This window comes from Dermochelys coriacea, chromosome 2 (assembly GCF_009764565.3).
Source record: "Dermochelys coriacea isolate rDerCor1 chromosome 2, rDerCor1.pri.v4, whole genome shotgun sequence".
In the NCBI taxonomy this organism is placed as follows: domain Eukaryota; kingdom Metazoa; phylum Chordata; order Testudines; family Dermochelyidae; genus Dermochelys; species Dermochelys coriacea.
The window spans coordinates 46373451-46392621 of NC_050069.1; the positions used below are offsets into that span (position 1 = coordinate 46373451).

Sequence of the window (19171 nt, forward strand, 5' to 3'; positions counted from 1 at the left end):
AAAAGCGTCCGACGGGGAGCCTCTGTCAATCCCCTGAATTGAGCAGAAAATGTGGCACTTTCTGTTCTGCCTGATACAAACAGGTCCACCTGGGGAGTCCCCCACCTCAGAAAGATGATGCTGACCATCTCTGGATGGAGTGACCACTCGTGGTGAGATGAGAAGGTCCTGCTGATGTGATCTGCCAAAGCGTTCCTGGGGAAGTGTGCAGGGAATACTTTGGCATGCTGATCACAGAAGTTCCAGAGCCTTAGAGCTTCTTGGCAAAGGGCTGATAATCGGGCTCTGCCTTGCCTATTGATATAGAACTTTGTGGTGGTATTGTCCAAGCGTACTGCGCTGAGCTCTCTGATGTTTATGTGTAGGGAGCAATTGTGACCTTATGACCTCAACCAACGACTTTGTGTGCTGAGATCACCCAGGTGGGCTCCCCACCCAAGATCCGAGACATCGGAGACTAGGATGACCGACGGGGATGGGGCTGCAAAGGAAACTCTCTCCACCACCAATATGGGATTCCTCCACTGTGATGACAATATGTGGTCCGGTACTCTGACTACATGGTTAACATTGTGTCTGCTGGGGCCGTAGACTGACGCCAGCTATGCCTATAGGGGCCTGAGATGGAGCCATGTGTCAATTTTTTCTTGTTTATCAACAGCCCTAGATCATGACAGGTGCAGCGAACCAGATCCTGGGACTGGCCCTTGATTAGCAAGTTGTCGAGGTACAGGTAAGCAGCCACTGGTGCCATGCACTTTGTGAACACTCTTGGGGATGACGAGAGACCGAAGGGTAGCACCCTTGAATTTGGCACTGGCCAAACACAAAACAGACACACCATCTGTGCCCTTGGAAGATATGGAAATATGCATCCTTCAAGTCAAGGGCAGCGTACCAGTCTCCTGAATCCAGGGAGGGGATGATGGAGGTCAGGGAAACCATGCAGAACTTCAACATTTTGAGGAGCTCGTTGAGGCATCACAGGTTCAAGATGGCTCTCTGGGCCCCTTTTGCTTTCGGGATTAAGAAATAACGGGAGTATACTCCTTTTCCCTTCATTTCCCAAGGGACCTCCTCTACGGTCCCAATGTTCAATGGTGGATTAACCATTGGACTGACAGGGCCTGTGGCCAGGGGCCCCAGCCAATTGGGGGACCCTGGAAAAATAGGCACCCAGTGCCCTCACCCTGCTCCCTGACTCTGCTCAGCCTGGGGGTGGCGGGGAAGGGGCTTTGTTATTCCCATGCTGTGTCTCTCTCCCGCCCCACCCCTTCCCCCACACGTTTCAGCTCATGGGGAGCGGACAGAGCCGGATGGAGCAGTTTTCCCTTGCACTGTGGGTCCTGCCTCAGCAGCTGGAAGCCGTCTCCTGGATCCTAGTGCCCGCCTGTTTCCTCTACCACCATGAGTGCAGGGTGGGGGTGCAGGCGAGGGAGTTGGGGTGAGGAGAAAAGAAGGGGAGGGGAAGAGGAAGGGGATGGGAAAGAGAAAAGCATTCGGGAATGGGTGGGGGGAAGTAGGAGCCCAGCATGTAGCATTCCCTGGGCAGCAGCAGCCACAGCAGGGAAGCAACTGCAGCAGCACCCGAGCAGCGACATCACTGTAGCAGCTGGTGTCGGAATGGTTGCCAGTAGCAGCTGGGGCTCCCCCAGTATGTCGTCCCGTCTACCCCAGCACCAGCAGCCCAAGTATCGGTGCAGGCAGGGGGAGAGAGCCAGTGAACCAAGGGGCCTGGCTTCAGCATGCATGTGTGCATGCGTGCATGGGCATGCTTTGTCCCCCAAAATATAGCAGTCAAACTACACCTATGGCCCCAGGACTGGAGAAGTTCTAGCTCCCTGCTGCGGCCTCAGGACTGGGGGAGGGAGGGGAACAGAGCTTCTCCGGTCTTGGGGCCGTAGTGCAGTGGGGAGAAAGGAGCAAGGCCGCGGTGCTGCAGTAAGGGGGCAGAATGAGGCTGACTGTGTGTGAAACAGGCAGAGTGGTGGGGGGAAGGGACAGAATGGGGTGGGGCTGTGGGCAGGGCCGTAGGCAGAAGGGGCAGAATGGGGGTGGGACTGCAGACGGAAGGGGGGGAGGGCCCCCCCACTTGCTCTGGCCCCACGAAACCTTAATCTGTCTCTGCCCATGCTGAAGAGGCTGTCGACCTCCTGGACAAGGAATTACTCATGAGAAAAGTCCCTGAAGAGGGATGGGGAAGGGGGATAGGAGGGACGGGTGGCCAAGAACTGGAGGGTGTAGCCCAAAGAGATTATACTGAGCACCCAACAGGCTCAGGTTAGCCAGACCAGGCTGACTGGGAGGGGCACAGACAGTTGAGGAAAGAGTAAGAAGGTTGACCTTGGGATGTGACAGGGGCACCATCCTCGAGCGCACCCTCAAAATGCCTGTCTCTGGCTTCCCTGGTGACTCGTAGGGCTGGGCTGAGCAAGCGAACGGGAGGACGAGGGGCATTGTTGTTTAAACCCCTTCTCTCTGTTCTTTTTCTACAGGTGCTCCGCGAGGGAGGTCCCCAAGACTAGGCGGAGGAGGTGGAGAATGGAACTGCTTCCTAGCCTGCTGAGGGGTATGAAGGCCCAGGGAGCGAAGTGTGGCAGAGAAGTCTTTAAGGCCATGCTGCCTTGTGTCTGTGAGCTCGGAGAAGAGTCCTGCTCCCTCAAAACAGGAGGTAACTGGAGAGTGGACTGCATTTATTGGGATAACCCCGAGGATTACAGCCAAGAGCTGTGCCTCATTACCACCGCAGAGGCAACAACCATGGCCACCAAGTCCGTTGCGTCCCAGGCCATCTGGAGGGCACTTTTGCCACTGCTTTGCCCTCCACTAAAGCGGCAAACTCCTGGGCACGGTCCTGAGGGAAGGCCTGCTTAAATTTACCAAAGGAGTCTCACAGATTAAAATTGTACCTGCCCATCAGGGCCTGGCAGTTAGACACCTGAAATTTCAGACTGGCCGTCGAATAAATCTTTCTGCCAAATAAATCCAGTTTCTTGGCATCTTTATTCTTTGGTGTGCTGCTCACCTGGCCCTCTCATTAACTGTGGGTGCATATGGAAGTATTTAAACCCCTTTGATAATAATGTAATACTTCTTTTCTTCCTTTTTAAAAGTGGGCGGAATGAAAGAGGGGGTCTGCCACAGCATTTTTGCAATCTTAAGGATCCTGGGTGGACAGGCAGCGTGATATGGGCCGGAGTGGTGGAAGATCTGACACTGAAAAGGTCATCCAGTTGCTCCACCAACTCCTCAATTTCCAGGTTTAAGTTGGCAGCCGCCCTTTTAAGGAGAGCCTGGTGCTCTTTAAAGTCGTTGGTGGGACTGCCAGTCAGGGAGCACCCTGCCACCACTTTGTCCGGTGATGAAAATGACAAGTGCATCGCTGAGGGAGGGGCAGGTTGGGTGGGGACCAACACCTGGGAGATCATCTAGGCGATAGTGACCTGTGCCGGGGCAAATCTCTAGCAGGAGGCTCACAGGTACCAAGCATACTGAGACTTGTGTCTTGATTCCAGCGTTCCATGCCTCATAGAAGGAGAGCGCGGTGCTGGGGACCTGGGTCTTCTGGCCAGAGACAGAGGTTGCAGGTCCAGGGTCCTAGGCTGTGGAGATGGGGATATACACCTGTGATCCGGGGACCAATGGAGCCCCACTGCCCTTTGGGGCAGTCCTATGACTGGCTTGCGCTTGGATTGCAGGGCTTTAGCTAAATCCAGTGCCTGGCGCGGCAGCGCCTGCGGTGCTGGCAGGCCCACTAGGTCTTTAGTTGCCTGGGCCGCTTTGGACAACGAAAGCCCTAGGAGAAGCCGGGGTCCCCCGCTGTTTCCGGGAGTCAGAGGAGGCTCCCTGGCTGGGCTAGGGGGTCCAACCATAGCAGTCCCCCTTGAAGCTCCGGGGCAGGCACATGGCCTGAACTGGTCCTTTGCCCAAAGCCCCATTCCCCTCCTTAGATGGTGCCGGAGAGCCCTTTTTCTTCTTCTGCTTCTTAAGCACTGGCAGGGTTGAAACTGCCGGGCAGAGTCCAGTGGCAGCAGTGCACTCCACACCAACACCATGGTACTGGAAGCGGAGTCCAACTGGGAGGGTTCTTGATGCCAGATGAAGCACAGCCTCCATGAGGAGGGCCCGCAAGCGGATATCCCACTCCTTCTGGGGAAAGCTCTTGCAAATCCTGCTCTTACCCTTTATATGGGACTCCCCCAAGCACTTTAAACAGCTGCAGAGGAATCACTAACAGGCTGATGCCTGTTGCATGACGAACACGGTGTGAAGCCCGGGGAACAAGGCATGCCCCACTCTGCAGCAAAATCCCAGCCAGGACTCTAACTACTAAACTAACAACTAACACTTAATCTAATGGCTAAATAAGTATCTAGAGAATGATATACAAAGAAGGTAAACAAAGGGCTGTTAAGAACCGCAAGAATGCAAGACAAGGCGCTCCAACCAACTGTCATGGGTGGTAAGAAGGAACTGAGAAGGCGTAGGGCCAGCAGTGCCTAATATGCCAACACATGAGCGCGGCATTCAAGAGGGCACCACAGCCAACCCTACAGATACCGCTAAGGCACAAATCTCCAATGAACTGTGCACATGGGAATACAGACATCTAGAACAGAATCGACACGAGCAAGCACTCAAAGAAGAAGAGAAACTCCAGACAAAACTGCAGAAAGTTTTCTAAGAACAAACAGTCCTTGCTTTGCCTGCTTCTGCCATTACCAGATGGAGACTCTAGCAGGTTCCTCTCTGCAGCTTACTCCCAAGTCAACATGGTGGGTGGAGAGGGAGGGGAAGGGAGTGAGAAAGATGTAGGGAGGCATGGTCTCATTCCTAGAGCCCCCAGCCTGGGGGAAGAGGGTGTCTCTCCTGCACAGTTCTGAGTCCAGTGAAATGCTGGGGAGAGGGTTGGCCCTGGCTGGGCCGCATTTTCCCCCCGCTCTCCTCCTCCAACCTCTCCCCACCCCACAAGTGAAGCAGTCCCTGCTTTGGCTGCTTCTGCCCCCCTACCAGCTGGAAATTCCCACCTAACTCCCATCTAAGATCCAACAAATGGCTGCTTCTACCTACAACATTTTACTAGCACATAAATTTCTGTACACTCAATGCAAAACAGGGAAGGAACTTTGTTAAAACATTTACCAGGATGGATAAAAGATGTGACAGAAAACTTAAATTAGGGCTCTGTACAGTCCTGTACTACTAATTTGAGTATTCTGACACAATTGTCTACTACACACTCACATATGTTATTGTTAAAGTTCCTTCCCTGTTTTGCATTGAGCGAATGAACAGTTATTTACTAGTTAAATTTTGTAGGAAGAAGCAACATTTTATTGGATCTATGGTAGTCCAGTGATCATTCTTACTAGATTCAAGTTTTAAAATACCATATTCCATTCTGTTAGCACTACTATGAGGATTTGTTATCAATCAATAGCATTGAAATAGCAACAGAAATTTCTGATATCACATTAATAAATGAGTAGTACAGCTTATAGAGAGCCATTATAAATACATAACTTATATGCCAAGATTTATGAATATGAGAGCTAGGTTACATCTGTTACAATGTTAATCCAAAGAGTTATGAAATATTAGGAAAGAAGTTAGTGCCCATCAATAGGAACTGATTTTCAAATAATGCCACAACCATTTTAGATTTTAAAGACTAAAATACTTCCATTGTAAAAATGCAGATTTTTCAAGAAAAACAAAACACAATCCAAACCTTGAAGCAATTTATCTGTATCTGATCCATTAACAAATGCTTATTCAGATAACAGATTACTTATTCTTACACAGGGAATGCCAAATTAAATTTGTATCTCAGAGTGCAAGCATATGATAGAGGCTACGAAATATACCCATATAAACCAACACAGAAAAAATCATGTGAGAAGTATAGAGGGAGTAGAACTGGTAGAAAAGGTAATAAAAAATTGCATAGGAACATTTCAAAATGTTTAATTGATTTTTCAAATTTTTGACAAAATGAACATTTTTTTTAACAAAAATCTGTGTTGAAAATTTTCAGGGCCCTTTCTCTGTCAAAAATCAAATTTTCAATAGAACATTTAATCAGTTAAATCATTTTTCAACTAAAAATTTAACTGAAAACTCAATTTGGAAAAATTGTACTTCTACAAGGAGAGAGTTATTGCTTAGGAGTCTCAACTCTCAGGTGGGAACCAGAGTCCTGCATTCTAATCTAGGCTTTTACACCCTCCATGGTTTCAAGTAAATCTGCACTAGAATTGGGTGGGAAATAGGATTCCTATTTAGTGAATATTTTCAAGAGTTTGAAAATTGTCCCATATTGAATCTGGATGAAAAGTCTACCTTTTGAAAATATTGACAAACCAAATGAACAGATTTTTTAGTCAATCAAAGTCAAGTCAATCAAAACGTTTTGTCAAAATAATTCTGTAACACTTCATTTCGATTGCGAGCTTTCTCTCTTAAAAAAACAAATCAATAAAAAAACATTTTAGCCTCTTAGCTTAAGTTTCTAAACAACAGGTCATTTCAAACTAGAAAAGTGAAAAACTGTGTTTGAACAACTTCAGATCTTTTTTCTTTACTCTTTTTTTGAGTTAGGAAATTCATCAACGGCAACCCTGTTTCATGAAGAGTTTCAGTTTTGACAAACTGGCATTTTTTGACAACAAAAAGATGGTTTGTCAAAAAATTCCCAGTCAGCTCTAGTCATAACCTTTCTAGCTCCATTTTTCCATCTTTGAAATGGGGGCAGAAATATCTCTACCTCCCACAAAGGAGGGTGCTGCGAAGATTAATAAGTCAATATTTGAAAATGAAAGGTGCTATTATAAATGTGAATGTATTTGGAAAAAGTATTTTTATTCAGTATTTCATCATATATCCTGAAAAGAATGAAAGAAGGCATGTTCATCTTGCTAATGGGGAACATAGGCAAAGATGTTTTTTATTGAATCTCTTGCAGAAACAAGTATAGAACTAAAGTGAATTTGGGAGAAAGATCAACTGGTCATATGAGAAGATAAATAACATTTTGATCTCAAAAATATTAATAATAGTAATAATAATAACAGTAATAATAATAACAACAACAATAAACAACTTAATCTGCTATTAGTTTTCTTTTGGGTTGAATGATTTGTCTGAACAAAAGGTAAATGAGATTATCATACAGTTTGTTAAATGCTTTTATGATGAAAAGCACTTATACACATGAAACCCGTTGGAAACCTGTGTATAACATGTCTCCCACTGTCCCAATACACAGAGGATATGAGTAAAAGCTATAGCAACTCATGCTTTTATCTCTGGTGTATCTGCCAAAATGGCAGCCCTTACACAAGGACTTATACCTTCCACTGAAGCATCTGGTACTGGCCACTGTCAGAAGCACGACAAATATGGCAATTTCTATGTGAGCAACTGCTAAGTATTACTATAACTAATAATAATAAAAGTTGTGGGCTAGCTGCATAAGGCAAATAAAAATAAAAATAGAAGGGGATGTACCCATTAGGCCCTGTTCTTGGTTCTAGTGAAGTCATATGCAAAACTCCCATTTACTTTATTGGGAGAGGGATTTATCCCTTCATGGCCACCATAGCACAAGCATAATTAAGAACTGATTGTTTGTCTTGACATAAAATGGGATAGGACATGACTTTGGCACCCAAAAAATGCAGGAGTAATTTAATTCTGGCTAAAATAAATTTAAAATGTCACAGGATCAACTTTATTATAAGCAAGATCACCCTTTATTTTGCAAGTAAATTATTTGAAACTCAAAAGTCAAATCATATTTGCAGACTCCAAAGCACTGGACAAATATAGAGCCAAATTTGTAAAAAACCATGGTAGAACCCTGCTCAACAGCCAACTGGCCAAGGTTCAAAGAGCTGGATTTGTTATGAAATAAAACTAAGTCATGTTTTTCATCACCAAAGTCAAAGCTGTGACAGACAAAGGCTTAGCTATAGTGTACCTCTTACGTCTATTAAAATAAATGTTCATTAACCATTTAGAATACCTACTTGAATAATTCCTCCTAAAAATGAAACCGCTGCAGCAACTCCAATCCTCTGCATTTCAAACTCCGATAAACCTAAGACTCCCGACTTATTGCTTGTAGTGAAATTGTTGCTTGCTGGAGAAACAAGACGCTCAACTGCATTGGCAGATATCAAGGATGTTAAAGCAAAAGTTCCTGTAAAAGAAAAGTCACATATCAGTTACCCATAAGTAACTCAATATTTGTTAGAGTCACTAACATTAATTTTTCAAAGTACAGCCTCTATCCAGGAATGTGAAATTTGCACACTCACACACTTCAGGTGTGTTTTTTAAAGCACTTGCACTTGTTGGGTGCAAATTTCTATGTATAATAGGCCATATGAGCAGATAAACTGAGTGCAAATGTTTTTTTGTGTGCAAGCTCTCTTCTGTGTGCCTGAAAATAATGGTGCTCAAAAAATGCGCAACCAAATAATAATAGGTTTCAGAGTAGCAGCCGTGTTAGTCTGTATTCGCAAAAAGAAAAGACTGTGGCACCTTAGAGACTAACAAATTTATTTCAGCATAAGCTTTCGTGAGCTACAGCTCACTTCATCGGATGCAAAATAATGTGCACACAGACAAATAGAGACACGGTTGAAGCCCTTTTGAAATTTTTAATCACATTCAGCTAAAGAAGGATAATTCAATATGTTAAAGGCATTAAAGCGTCATGGAAAGCTTTGAAAAACATACTGTTTGGAAAATGTTTTGCATATATTAGCTCCACCTGAAATCATAATTTCTATTATGGTATCCCAAATACATTAGGCTCCTGAGTTCAAATGGAGAAAAAGCAGCCAGAATAATTTCAATAATAAGCTCAATTCTAGTAACTTATTGCTCAGATGAATAATCTTTTCCACAAGACTAGACTAAGTGAGGTACCAGGGACTATTTATGAATAAGAATTAGTCAAGTAGGCAAAAGTTTACAGGACCAGGCCACAGATGAACTCCACTTTTCATGCAAAAAGTCTGACTAAAAACAGGTCCCAATCCTTCATCCTTTACTTAAACAGAGTTCCACTGACTTCACAGAAGTTATTACAGGAGAAGGAGATTGTCACCTCTGAGTAAACAATATATGGGGCATTGGCACATGGGGAGCTGTAGTACATGGTTTAGCCGTGATTCAGGAAAGCATCTTTATTTGGGATCGGAATTAAGCACGTTTAACTTTAAACAATGAATCTTCAGCACATGCTTACGTGCTTTCCTGAATCAGGGCCTTTGGGATGATGGGATATGTGCAATAGCGGCATACTTCTGCTAAAATGGTTAACATGAAAATACATTGTGTTCATATTTATAATATTTTCTTCACAACCATGAGAGACAGAAACATTTCTGTATGACAGCTTAGATTCTGAAGCACAATTCTGTAGCAACGGCTGGAGTCCAAGAGGTGAATTCTACAGCAAATCCAAAGCCATAGAATTGTAGGATACAGGGCCTTGAGTATACTCCACAAATCCTGGGCTGAATGACATTTGCTCCATTTCACCCCATGGATACTGTGTCAGTCCTGAAGTCCTGCCCTTTGTCCATTTCACCACCTTCATGTTACATAACAAGAGTTTATTACCACCAGATATTTTTTCTGGATATTAAGGGTGCTATGTAAGATGATGAGTGAGGTACTTTTTTCCCTTAGTGACCTTTCGTTTAAAAATCAACTGCTCATGGAGAAATTTGTAAACATTGTCTATTTTGAAACAGTTTTGCTTATATAGCCTCATAAGTTCACCTTTTTTAATGAAAAAGACAAATAAAGGAACTATAAGTCTATATAGTAACCTACCTTTACCCTAGCTCCTGCCACAGAATTATTCTCCAAAATCTAAGCTTTCATTTAAAAGAAAGTTTCTTGCTGTCCTGTGAATTGAGTATACTGATCATTTTAGCAGAAGCATCCATCTAATGAGTTTGTCCCACAATCCCAAACTGCCTCCCTATGTATCAAAGGTCCCAGAGACTTCCTCCCGACAATTTTTGTGTGGAGGACAGCTTTAGACAAATTGAATTTAATATTAGAATGCATAATACAAGGGATACTGTAACAATGTTATTCATGTGAATAGTTCATTGATTAAAACAACTTTTTTTTTCAAAAATAAGCTTTGCAGAATTTCTAGTTTGCTACATCAGAGCAACAAAACCCAAGGATCTTGACACAGAATTCATGTCCTGTTTGCTGTAAATTATCTGGAGGTTTGACAATATAACATACATATGTTGGGATACAAATTCTATATACTTTGGAATGTATATTGGTTTCCCAGTAGACCACATAGCTCTTACGGAGCTGTTAACAGTATCGATTTCAAAACCATCTAGTTATTCAAAAGACAGTGTTTGCTTCTTAGAAAACATATTAGCCAGAGTGGAAATGTATGCAGTTGAGCTATGTGAGCCCTGCAGGGTGTGCTTTGTGTGTGGTTGCACATGGTTCCAAATTTCCAGAACCATCTTCCCTCTTCTCAAAAGGCTCCCACAGCCATTCCCTTTCCCCTAAGATGCAGGATACCCCTTTCACATTTTATCTTTGGTTGACTGTAATGGTGAAATCCTAGCGGATCTTAAACATAAAAAAGAAGCTTACAAGAAGTGGAAGGTTGGACATATGACCAGGGAAGAGTATAAAAATATTGCTCGGGCATGTAGGAAAGATATCAGGAGGGCCAAATCGCACCTGGAGCTGCAGCTAGCAAGAGATGTCAAGAGTAACAAGAAGGGTTTCTTCAGGTATGTTGGCAACAAGAAGAAAGCCAAGGAAAGTGTGGGCCCCTTACTGAATGAGGGAGGCAAGCTAGTGACAGAGGATGTGGAAAAAGCTAATGTACTCAATGCTTTTTTTGCCTCTGTTTTCACTAACAAGGTCAGCTCCCAGACTGCTGTGCTGGGCAACACAAAATGGGGAAGAGATGGCCAGCCCTCTGTAGAGATAGAGGTGGTTAGGGACTATTTAGAAAAGCTGGACGTGCACAAGTCCATGGGGCCGGACGAATTGCATCCGAGAGTGCTGAAGGAATTGGCGGCTGTGATTGCAGAGCCCTTGGCCATTATCTTTGAAAACTCGTGGCGAACGGGGGAAGTCCCGGATGACTGGAAAAAGGCTAATGTAGTGCCCATCTTTAAAAAAGGGAAGAAGGAGGATCCTGGGAACTACAGGCCGGTCAGCCTCACCTCAGTCCCTGGAAAAATCATGGAGCAGGTCCTCAAAGAATCAATCCTGAAGCACTTAGAGGAGAGGAAAGTGATCAGGAACAGTCAACATGGATTCACCAAGGGAAGGTCATGCCTGACTAATCTAATCGCCTTTTATGATGAGATTACTGGTTCTGTGGATGAAGGGAAAGCAGTGGATGTATTGTTTCTTGACTTTAGCAAAGCTTTTGACACGGTCTCCCACAGCATTCTTGTCAGCAAGTTAAGGAAGTATGGGCTGGATGAATGCACTATAAGGTGGGTAGAAAGCTGGCTAGATTGTCGGGCTCAACGGGTAGTGATCAATGGCTCCATGTCTAGTTGGCAGCCGGTGTCAAGTGGAGTGCCCCAGGGGTCGGTCCTGGGGCCCGTTTTGTTCAATATCTTCATAAATGATCTGGAGGATGGTGTGGATTGCACTCTCAGCAAATTTGCGGATGATACTAAACTGGGAGGAGTGGTAGATACGCTGGAGGGGAGGGATAGGATACAGAAGGACCTAGACAAATTGGAGGATTGGGCCAAAAGAAATCTAATGAGGTTCAATAAGGATAAATGCAGGGTCCTGCACTTAGGATGGAAGAATCCAATGCACCGCTACAGACTAGGGACCGAATGGCTCGGCAGCAGTTCTGCGGAAAAGGACCTAGGGGTGACAGTGGACGAGAAGCTGGATATGAGTCAGCAGTGTGCCCTTGTTGCCAAGAAGGCCAATGGCATTTTGGGATGTATAAGTAGGGGCATAGCGAGCAGATCGAGGGACGTGATCGTTCCCCTCTATTCGACACTGGTGAGGCCTCATCTGGAGTACTGTGTCCAGTTTTGGGCCCCACACTACAGGAAGGATGTGGATAAATTGGAAAGAGTGCAACGAAGGGCAACGAAAATGATTAGGGGTCTAGAGCACATGACTTATGAGGAGAGGCTGAGGGAGCTGGGATTGTTTAGTCTGCAGAAGAGAAGAATGAGGGGGGATTTGATAGCTGCTTTCAACTACCTGAAAGGGGGTTTCAAAGAGGATGGCTCTAGACTGTTCTCAATGGTAGCAGATGACAGAACGAGGAGTAATGGTCTCAAGTTGCAATGGGGGAGGTTTAGATTGGATATTAGGAAAAACTTTTTCACTAAGAGGGTGGTGAAACACTGGAATGCGTTACCTAGGGAGGTGGTAGAATCTCCTTCCTTAGAGGTTTTTAAGGTCAGGCTTGACAAAGCCCTGGCTGGGATGATTTAACTGGGACTTGGTCCTGCTTTGAGCAGGGGGTTGGACTAGATGACCTTCTGGGGTCCCTTCCAACCCTGATATTCTATGATTCTATGATTCTATGACTGGGAAGAGGGGCTACTGCCCTGCATTTAAGCTCATTGTACTCACCTACTGGAATCAAGTGCCTGTCTCTATACTTCCCCGGTCTCCGAGGGTCACTGGGAGGCCACCATTCCCACAGTGGAGTTTCATGGTGGTCCAACCTGATGAATACAATTCCCTTCCTCAGTTCATAACAGGCTTTCTTAGCCCTGGTCTACACTAGGCGTTGAGGTCGAATTTAGCAGCGTTAAATCAATGCAACCCTGCACCCATCCACATGACGAAGCCCTTTTTTTCGACTTAAAGGGCTCTTAAAATCGATTTCCTTACTCCACCCCCGACAAGGGGATTAGCGCTGAAATTGGTTTTGCTGGGTCGAATTTGGGGTACTGTGGACGCAATTAGATGGTATTGGCCGCCGGGAGCTATCCCAGAGTGCTCCATTGTGATCGCTCTGGACAGCACTCTCAACTCAGATGCACTGGCCAGGTAGACAGGAAAAGGCCTGTGAACTTTTGAATTTCAATTTCCTGTTTGGCCAGTGTGGCAAGCTGCAGGTGACCATGCAGAGCTCATCAGCAGAGGTGACATGCAGAGCTCATCAGCAGAGGTGACCATGATGGAGTCCCAGAATCGCAAAAGAGCTCCAGCATGGACCGAACGGGAGGTACGGGATCTAATCGGTGTATGGGGAGAGGAATCCATGCTATCAGAACTACGTTCCATTTTTTGAAATGCCAAAACATTTGTTAAAATCTCCCAGGGCATGAAGGACAGAGGCCATAACAGGGACCCAAAGCAGTGCCGTGTGAAACTTAAGGAGCTGAGGCAAGCCTACCAGAAAACCAGAGAGGCAGCTCCAGGTCAGAGCCCCAAACATGCCGCTTCTATGATGAGCTGCATGCCATTTTAGGGGGTTCAGCCACCACTACCTCAGCCGTGTTGTTTGACTCCTTCAATGGAGATGGAGGCAACACGGAAGCAGGTTTTGGGGACGAGGAAGACTATGAGGAGGAGGCTGTAGATAGCTCACAGCAAACAAGCCGAGAAACTGGTTTTCCCGACAGCCAGGAACCGTTTCTCACCCTGGACCTGGAGCCACCCCCCAAACTCACCCAAGGCTGCCTCCCGGACCCACCAGGCAGAGAAGGGACCTCTGGTGAGTGTACCTTTTAAAATACTATACCAGGTTTAAAAGCCAGCATGTTTAATGATTAATTTGCCCTGGCATTCGTGGCTCTCCTGGATATACTCCCAAAGCCTTTGCAAAAGATTTTTGGGGAAGGCAGCCTTATTCCATCCACCATGGTAGGACACTTTACCACTCCAGGCCAGTAGCATGTACTCAGGAATCATTGTAGAACAAAGCATTGCAGTGTATGTTTGCTGGCGTTCAAACAAAATCCGTTCTTTATCTCCCTGTGTTATCCTCAGGAGAGTGAAATCATTCATGGTCACCTGGTTGAAATAGGTGCTTTTCTTAAGGGGACATTCAGAGGTGCCCATTCCTGCTGGGCTGTTTGCCTATGGCTGAACAGAAATGTTCCCCGCTGTTAGCCACGCGGTGGGGGGGGGAGGCAAAATGCGACCTTGTAATGAAAGCACATGTGCTATGTATGTAATGTTAACAGCAAGGTTTACCGTGAAAGAGAGTATACCCATTGTTCTATAAAAATGTGTCTTTTTAAATACCACTGTCCCTTTTTTTTCCCTCCACCAGCTGCATGTGTTTCAAGGATCACAGGATCTTGTCCTTCCCAGAGGCTAGCGAAGATTAGAAGGCGAAAAAAACACACTCGCGATGAAATGTTCTCTGAGATCATGCTGTCCTCCCACACTGACAGAGCACAGACGAATGCATGGAGGCAGACAATGTCAGAGTGCAGGAAAGCACAAAATGACGGGGAGGAGAGGTGGCAGGCTGAAGAGAGGGCTGAAGCTGAAAGGTGGCAGCAGTGTGATGAGAGGAGGCAGGATGCGATGCTGAGGCTGCTGCAGAATCAAACTAATATGCTCCAGCATATGGTTGAGCTGCAGGAAAGGCAGCAGGAGCACAGACCGCCACTACAGCCCCTGTGTAACCAACTGCCCTCCTTCCCAAGTTCCATAGCCTCCTCACCCAGACGCCCAAGAACGCGGGGGGGGGAGGGCCTCCAGCCACTCCATCCCAGAGGATTGCCCAAGTAACAGAAGGCTGGCATTCAATAAGTTTTAAACTTTTGAAGTGATGTGTGGCCTTGTCCTTCCCTCCACCACCACCCCTCCTGGGCTTGGTAATTATCCCCCTATTTGTGTGATGAATTAATAAAGACTGCAGGAATGTGAAGCAACAATGACTTTATTGCCTCTGCAAGTGGAGATCGAAGGGAGGTGGGGAGGGTGGTTAGTTTACAGGGAAGTACAGTGAACCAAGGGGTAGGGAATTTCATCAAGGAGAAACAAACAGAACTTTCACACCGTAGCCTGGCCAGTCATGAAACTGGTTTTCAAAGCTTCTCTGATGCGCACCGCACACTCCTGTACTCTTCTAACCACCCTGGTGTCTGTCTGTGCGTAACCAGCAGCCAGGAGATTTGCCTCAACCTCCCACCCCACCATAAACGTCTCCCCCTTACTCTCACAGATATTGTGGAACACAAAGCAAGCAGTAATAACAGTGGGAATATTGGTTTCGCTGAGGTCTAACCAAGTCAGTAAACTGCGCCAGCATGCTTTTAAATATCCAAATGCACATTCTACCACCATTCTGTACTTGCTCAGCCTGTAGTTGAACAGCTCCTGACTACTCTCCAAGCTGCCTATGTATGGCTTCATGAGCCATGGCATTAAGGGGTAGGCTGGGTCCCCAAGGATAACTATAGGCATTTCAACATCCCCAACGGTTATTTTCTGGTCTGGGAAGAAAGTCCCTTCCTGCAGATTTTGAAACAGACCAGAGTTCCTGAAGATGCAAGTGTCATGTACCTTTCCCAGCCACCCCACGTTGATGTTGGTGAAACGTCCCTTGTGATCCACCAGTGCTTGCAGCACTATTGAAAAGTACCCCTTGCGGTTTATGTGCTCGCTGGCTTGGTGCTCCAGTGCCAAGATAGGGATATGGGTTCCATCTATGGCCCCACCACAGTTAGGGACTCCCATTGCAGCAAAGCCATCCACTATGACCTGCACATTTGCCAGAGTCACTACCCTTGATATCAGCAGATCTTTGATTGCGTTGGCTACTTGCATCACAGCAGCCCCCACAGTAGATTTGCCCACTCCAAATTGATTCCCGACTGACCGGTAGCTGTCTGGCGTTGCAAGCTTCCACAGGGCTATTGCCACTCGCTTCTCAACTGTGAGGGCTGCTCTCATCTTGGTATTCTTGCGCCTCAGGGCAGGGGAAAGCAAGTCACAAAGTTCCATGAAAGTGCCCTTACGCATGCGAAAGTTTCGCAGCCACTGGGAATCATCCCAGAGCTGCAACACTATGCGGTCCCACCAGTCTGTGCTTGTTTGCCGAGCCCAGAATCGGCATTCCACCGCATGAACCTGCCCCATTAGCACCATGATACCCACATTGGCAGGGCTCGTGCTTTGAGAGAAGTCTGTGTCCATATACTCATCACTCTCGTCACCATACTGATGTCGTCTACTCGCCTGGTTTCGCTTTGCCAGGTTCTGGTGCTGCATTACTGCTGGATAATGCGTGTGGTGTTTAATGTGCTCCTAATTGCCAAAGTGATCTGAGCGGGCTCCATGTTTGCCATGGTATCGCGTCTGCACAGAAAAATGGTATGGAACGATTGTCTGCTGTTGCCCTGACGGAGGGAGGGGTGACTGACAACATGGCTTACAGGGTTGGCTTACAGGGAATTAAAATCAACAAAGGGGGTGGCTTTGCGAGAAACTGAATGGTCGCCTCAAGGACAGAACTCAAAACCTCAAGGAAAGAACTCAAAACTGGGTTTAGCAGGCCATCGATTTCACAGAGGGAGGGAGGGAGGAGAAAATGAATACAAAACAAATCTGGTCTATTTCTTGTTTTGAGCCACTTCATCTATCTTTATACTTCATGCTGGCAGCAGACTGTGCAGTAAGACCGCTAGCCATCGTCTCCTCCTGGGTGCTCGGCAGAAGACGGTGCAGTATGACTACTGGCCATCGTCTTCTGCTGGCTGCAAATTAAAAGACAGTGTACTGCCGGTAGGACTCATTCGCCATGAGATGAAACAAGGGAAATGACCTGGCTGAGTCACTGCCATGTTTGCCCAGGCGCCCAGTTAAAAGAGCACTCAGGACTATGTCGACGACGGCGACCAGTCATACTGCACTGTCTGCTGCCAAAAGGCAATAAACTGCTGCTGTGTAGCAATGCAGTACCATGTCCGCCAGCACCCAGGAGACAGACAGTGACAGTTAGCTGAGCGGGCTCCATGCTTGCCGTGGTATGGCGTCTGCACAGGTAACTCAAGAAAAAAGGTGCAAAACAATTGTCTGCCCTTGCTTTTACGGAGGGAGGGAGGGAACGGGAACCTGATGATATGTACCCAGAACTACCCGCGACAATGTTTTAGCCCCATCAGGTACTGGGATTTCTACCCAGAATTCAAATGGGTGGTGGAGACTGCAGGAACTGTGGGATAGCTACCCACAGTGCAAAGCTCCGGAAGTTGACTGTTGCCTCGGTACTGTGGACATAGTCCACCGGCTACATGCACTTAGAGCATTTGTGTGGGGACACACACACTCGACTGTATAAAAATGCTTTCTACAAAACCGACTTCTATAAATTCGAGCTAATTTCGTAGTGTAGACATACCCTCAGGGCACAAAGCAGTCAATCTAGCAGGAGCTTGGAAACGCTTCCTGCCACTGTGGGTAGCTCTGCTCAAAGCAGTGGTGAGGAGGCCACATAATCACGAGCATGGCAGCTAGGGAACTCCTAGTGGTTCCTTGCTTCTACAATGGAAGTAATGGGGCATCTTCACCCTTCAGCTCAGCAGAAGCATCTGATTAGGGGTAATCCCAATTCTATTGAAGTATTTGTAGTAAGGAGAGGGTATTTTTTGGTAAGAAGTACTGGGGTTGTGTTTTAGCAATGTGAGAAATAATGAGGTGTTTTTATAGTTTAGGAACAGTCAAACTTTTAGTTGTTCCTGTTTTATTTAAAAAGGCTCTCTTTAGCTGAGCTCATCTATTAAACTTTTAGCTTCCATCAAATTTATATAGTAAAGTGCACAAGCCCCTGATGAACTGTACTTATAAAGGAAGTATTGACGCAGTATTCAGTTATAGTGGTAGGAATGGCTCCAGTATAACCTTAACAAGGCTTTTTTTTTTCTTAAAAACACTTTTCTTAAGCAGAAAAAGATGTAGCTGTAAAGAAAAGGCACAAAGAAATGTGAACAGGTTAATCTGTTTTAAGACACTTCCCTCTTTCTCTCCCCCCCAACTGATCCTGTGACACTTAGTACCTTCAACTTGCAATGAACTCACCAGTTGATGAGGAAGCTCCTCATTTCACAGAACACACTCAGCAACTTGCACGATGGGAGCCTAAATGTTTCCAGGCACTTACCTGTTGCAACATGGCGTCCCATTCCAAAAACAGCATAAAGGATGACAGGAAAGAGAGATCCATATAAACCAAACACTGGATGGACTGAAGACAGAACAGCAAAGGCCAGCCCTATAGAGAAAGATAATGGGAATTAGTAAACAATACATTGCACCAAGATATCAAATTACTTTACATTTGGTTTTGGTCGGGGGTAAAGTCCACAGCTTCAACACTAGGATTAAAACTACCTGCAATGATCATTACATCTATAAAAAGCTAAGGCATAAACCAACCACTAAGCAATGGGGTTTGGAGGAATCTTCTGCTGTGGGTGGATTTCTCCATAATTATATATTAATAATACCTAGTTCTTATATAGCACTTTTCATCCATAGATCTCAAAACACTTTACAAAGGAGGTCAGTATCATTACCCCCATTTTACAGATAGGGAAATGGAGGCACAGAGAAGGGACCTGACTTGCCTAAGGTCACTAAATAGGCGAGCAGCAGAGCTGGGAATGGAATCCATGTCTCCTGAGTCCTTATCCAGCACCTTCCTCTAAAGTATCTGGGATTAGTCACTATCAGAGATAGGATATTGGACTATATAGGCCACTGATCTCATATGGCAATTCATATGTCCGTGTTGGGGACAGCGGGACAGGATTCGCAGGTCAAAGTCCACAGAAAAGAGAAGGCACGAGGTGAAAAGAAACACACCAGAAACTCCAGAAGAGGCAGAAGAAGAGGAAAGCTTGCTCTGTCTAAAGGGGCAGGCAGGAAGAAGAGGGGAGCATGGGGAAGGAGGAGAGGACTACTTAAGTCTGATCTATGCTTGAAAGTTCTAGCAGCACAATTATTTCAATTAGGAGGGTGATTTTTTGAATCAAGATAGTTATACCAGTACAACTCCTACTGCGTATGCAGTTGTGCTGGTATAAAGGTGCTTTATTCAGGTACAGGTTATCCCCTTTCCTGTTTGGGAATTAACTATACCAGTATAACTTCATCCACTCTAGAGAAGTTGTACTGGTTAAACTAAACCACTATAGTTAAAGTG

At 45.7% G+C, this 19171-nt stretch overlaps 1 protein-coding gene across 1 annotated transcript in view; it reads right to left on the bottom strand.

The window, feature by feature from the left end:
• SLC26A7 (solute carrier family 26 member 7) overlaps window positions 1-19171 on the bottom strand; it is a 147805-nt gene that overhangs the window by 87437 nt on the left and 41197 nt on the right. Inside the window, exons 4-5 of the mRNA XM_038391099.2 lie at window positions 18128-18238; window positions 8031-8203 (exon numbers count right to left, since the gene is read on the bottom strand). Coding sequence (XP_038247027.1) covers window positions 8031-8203; window positions 18128-18238 — 284 coding nt within the window. The remainder of the gene's footprint in view (window positions 1-8030; window positions 8204-18127; window positions 18239-19171) is intronic.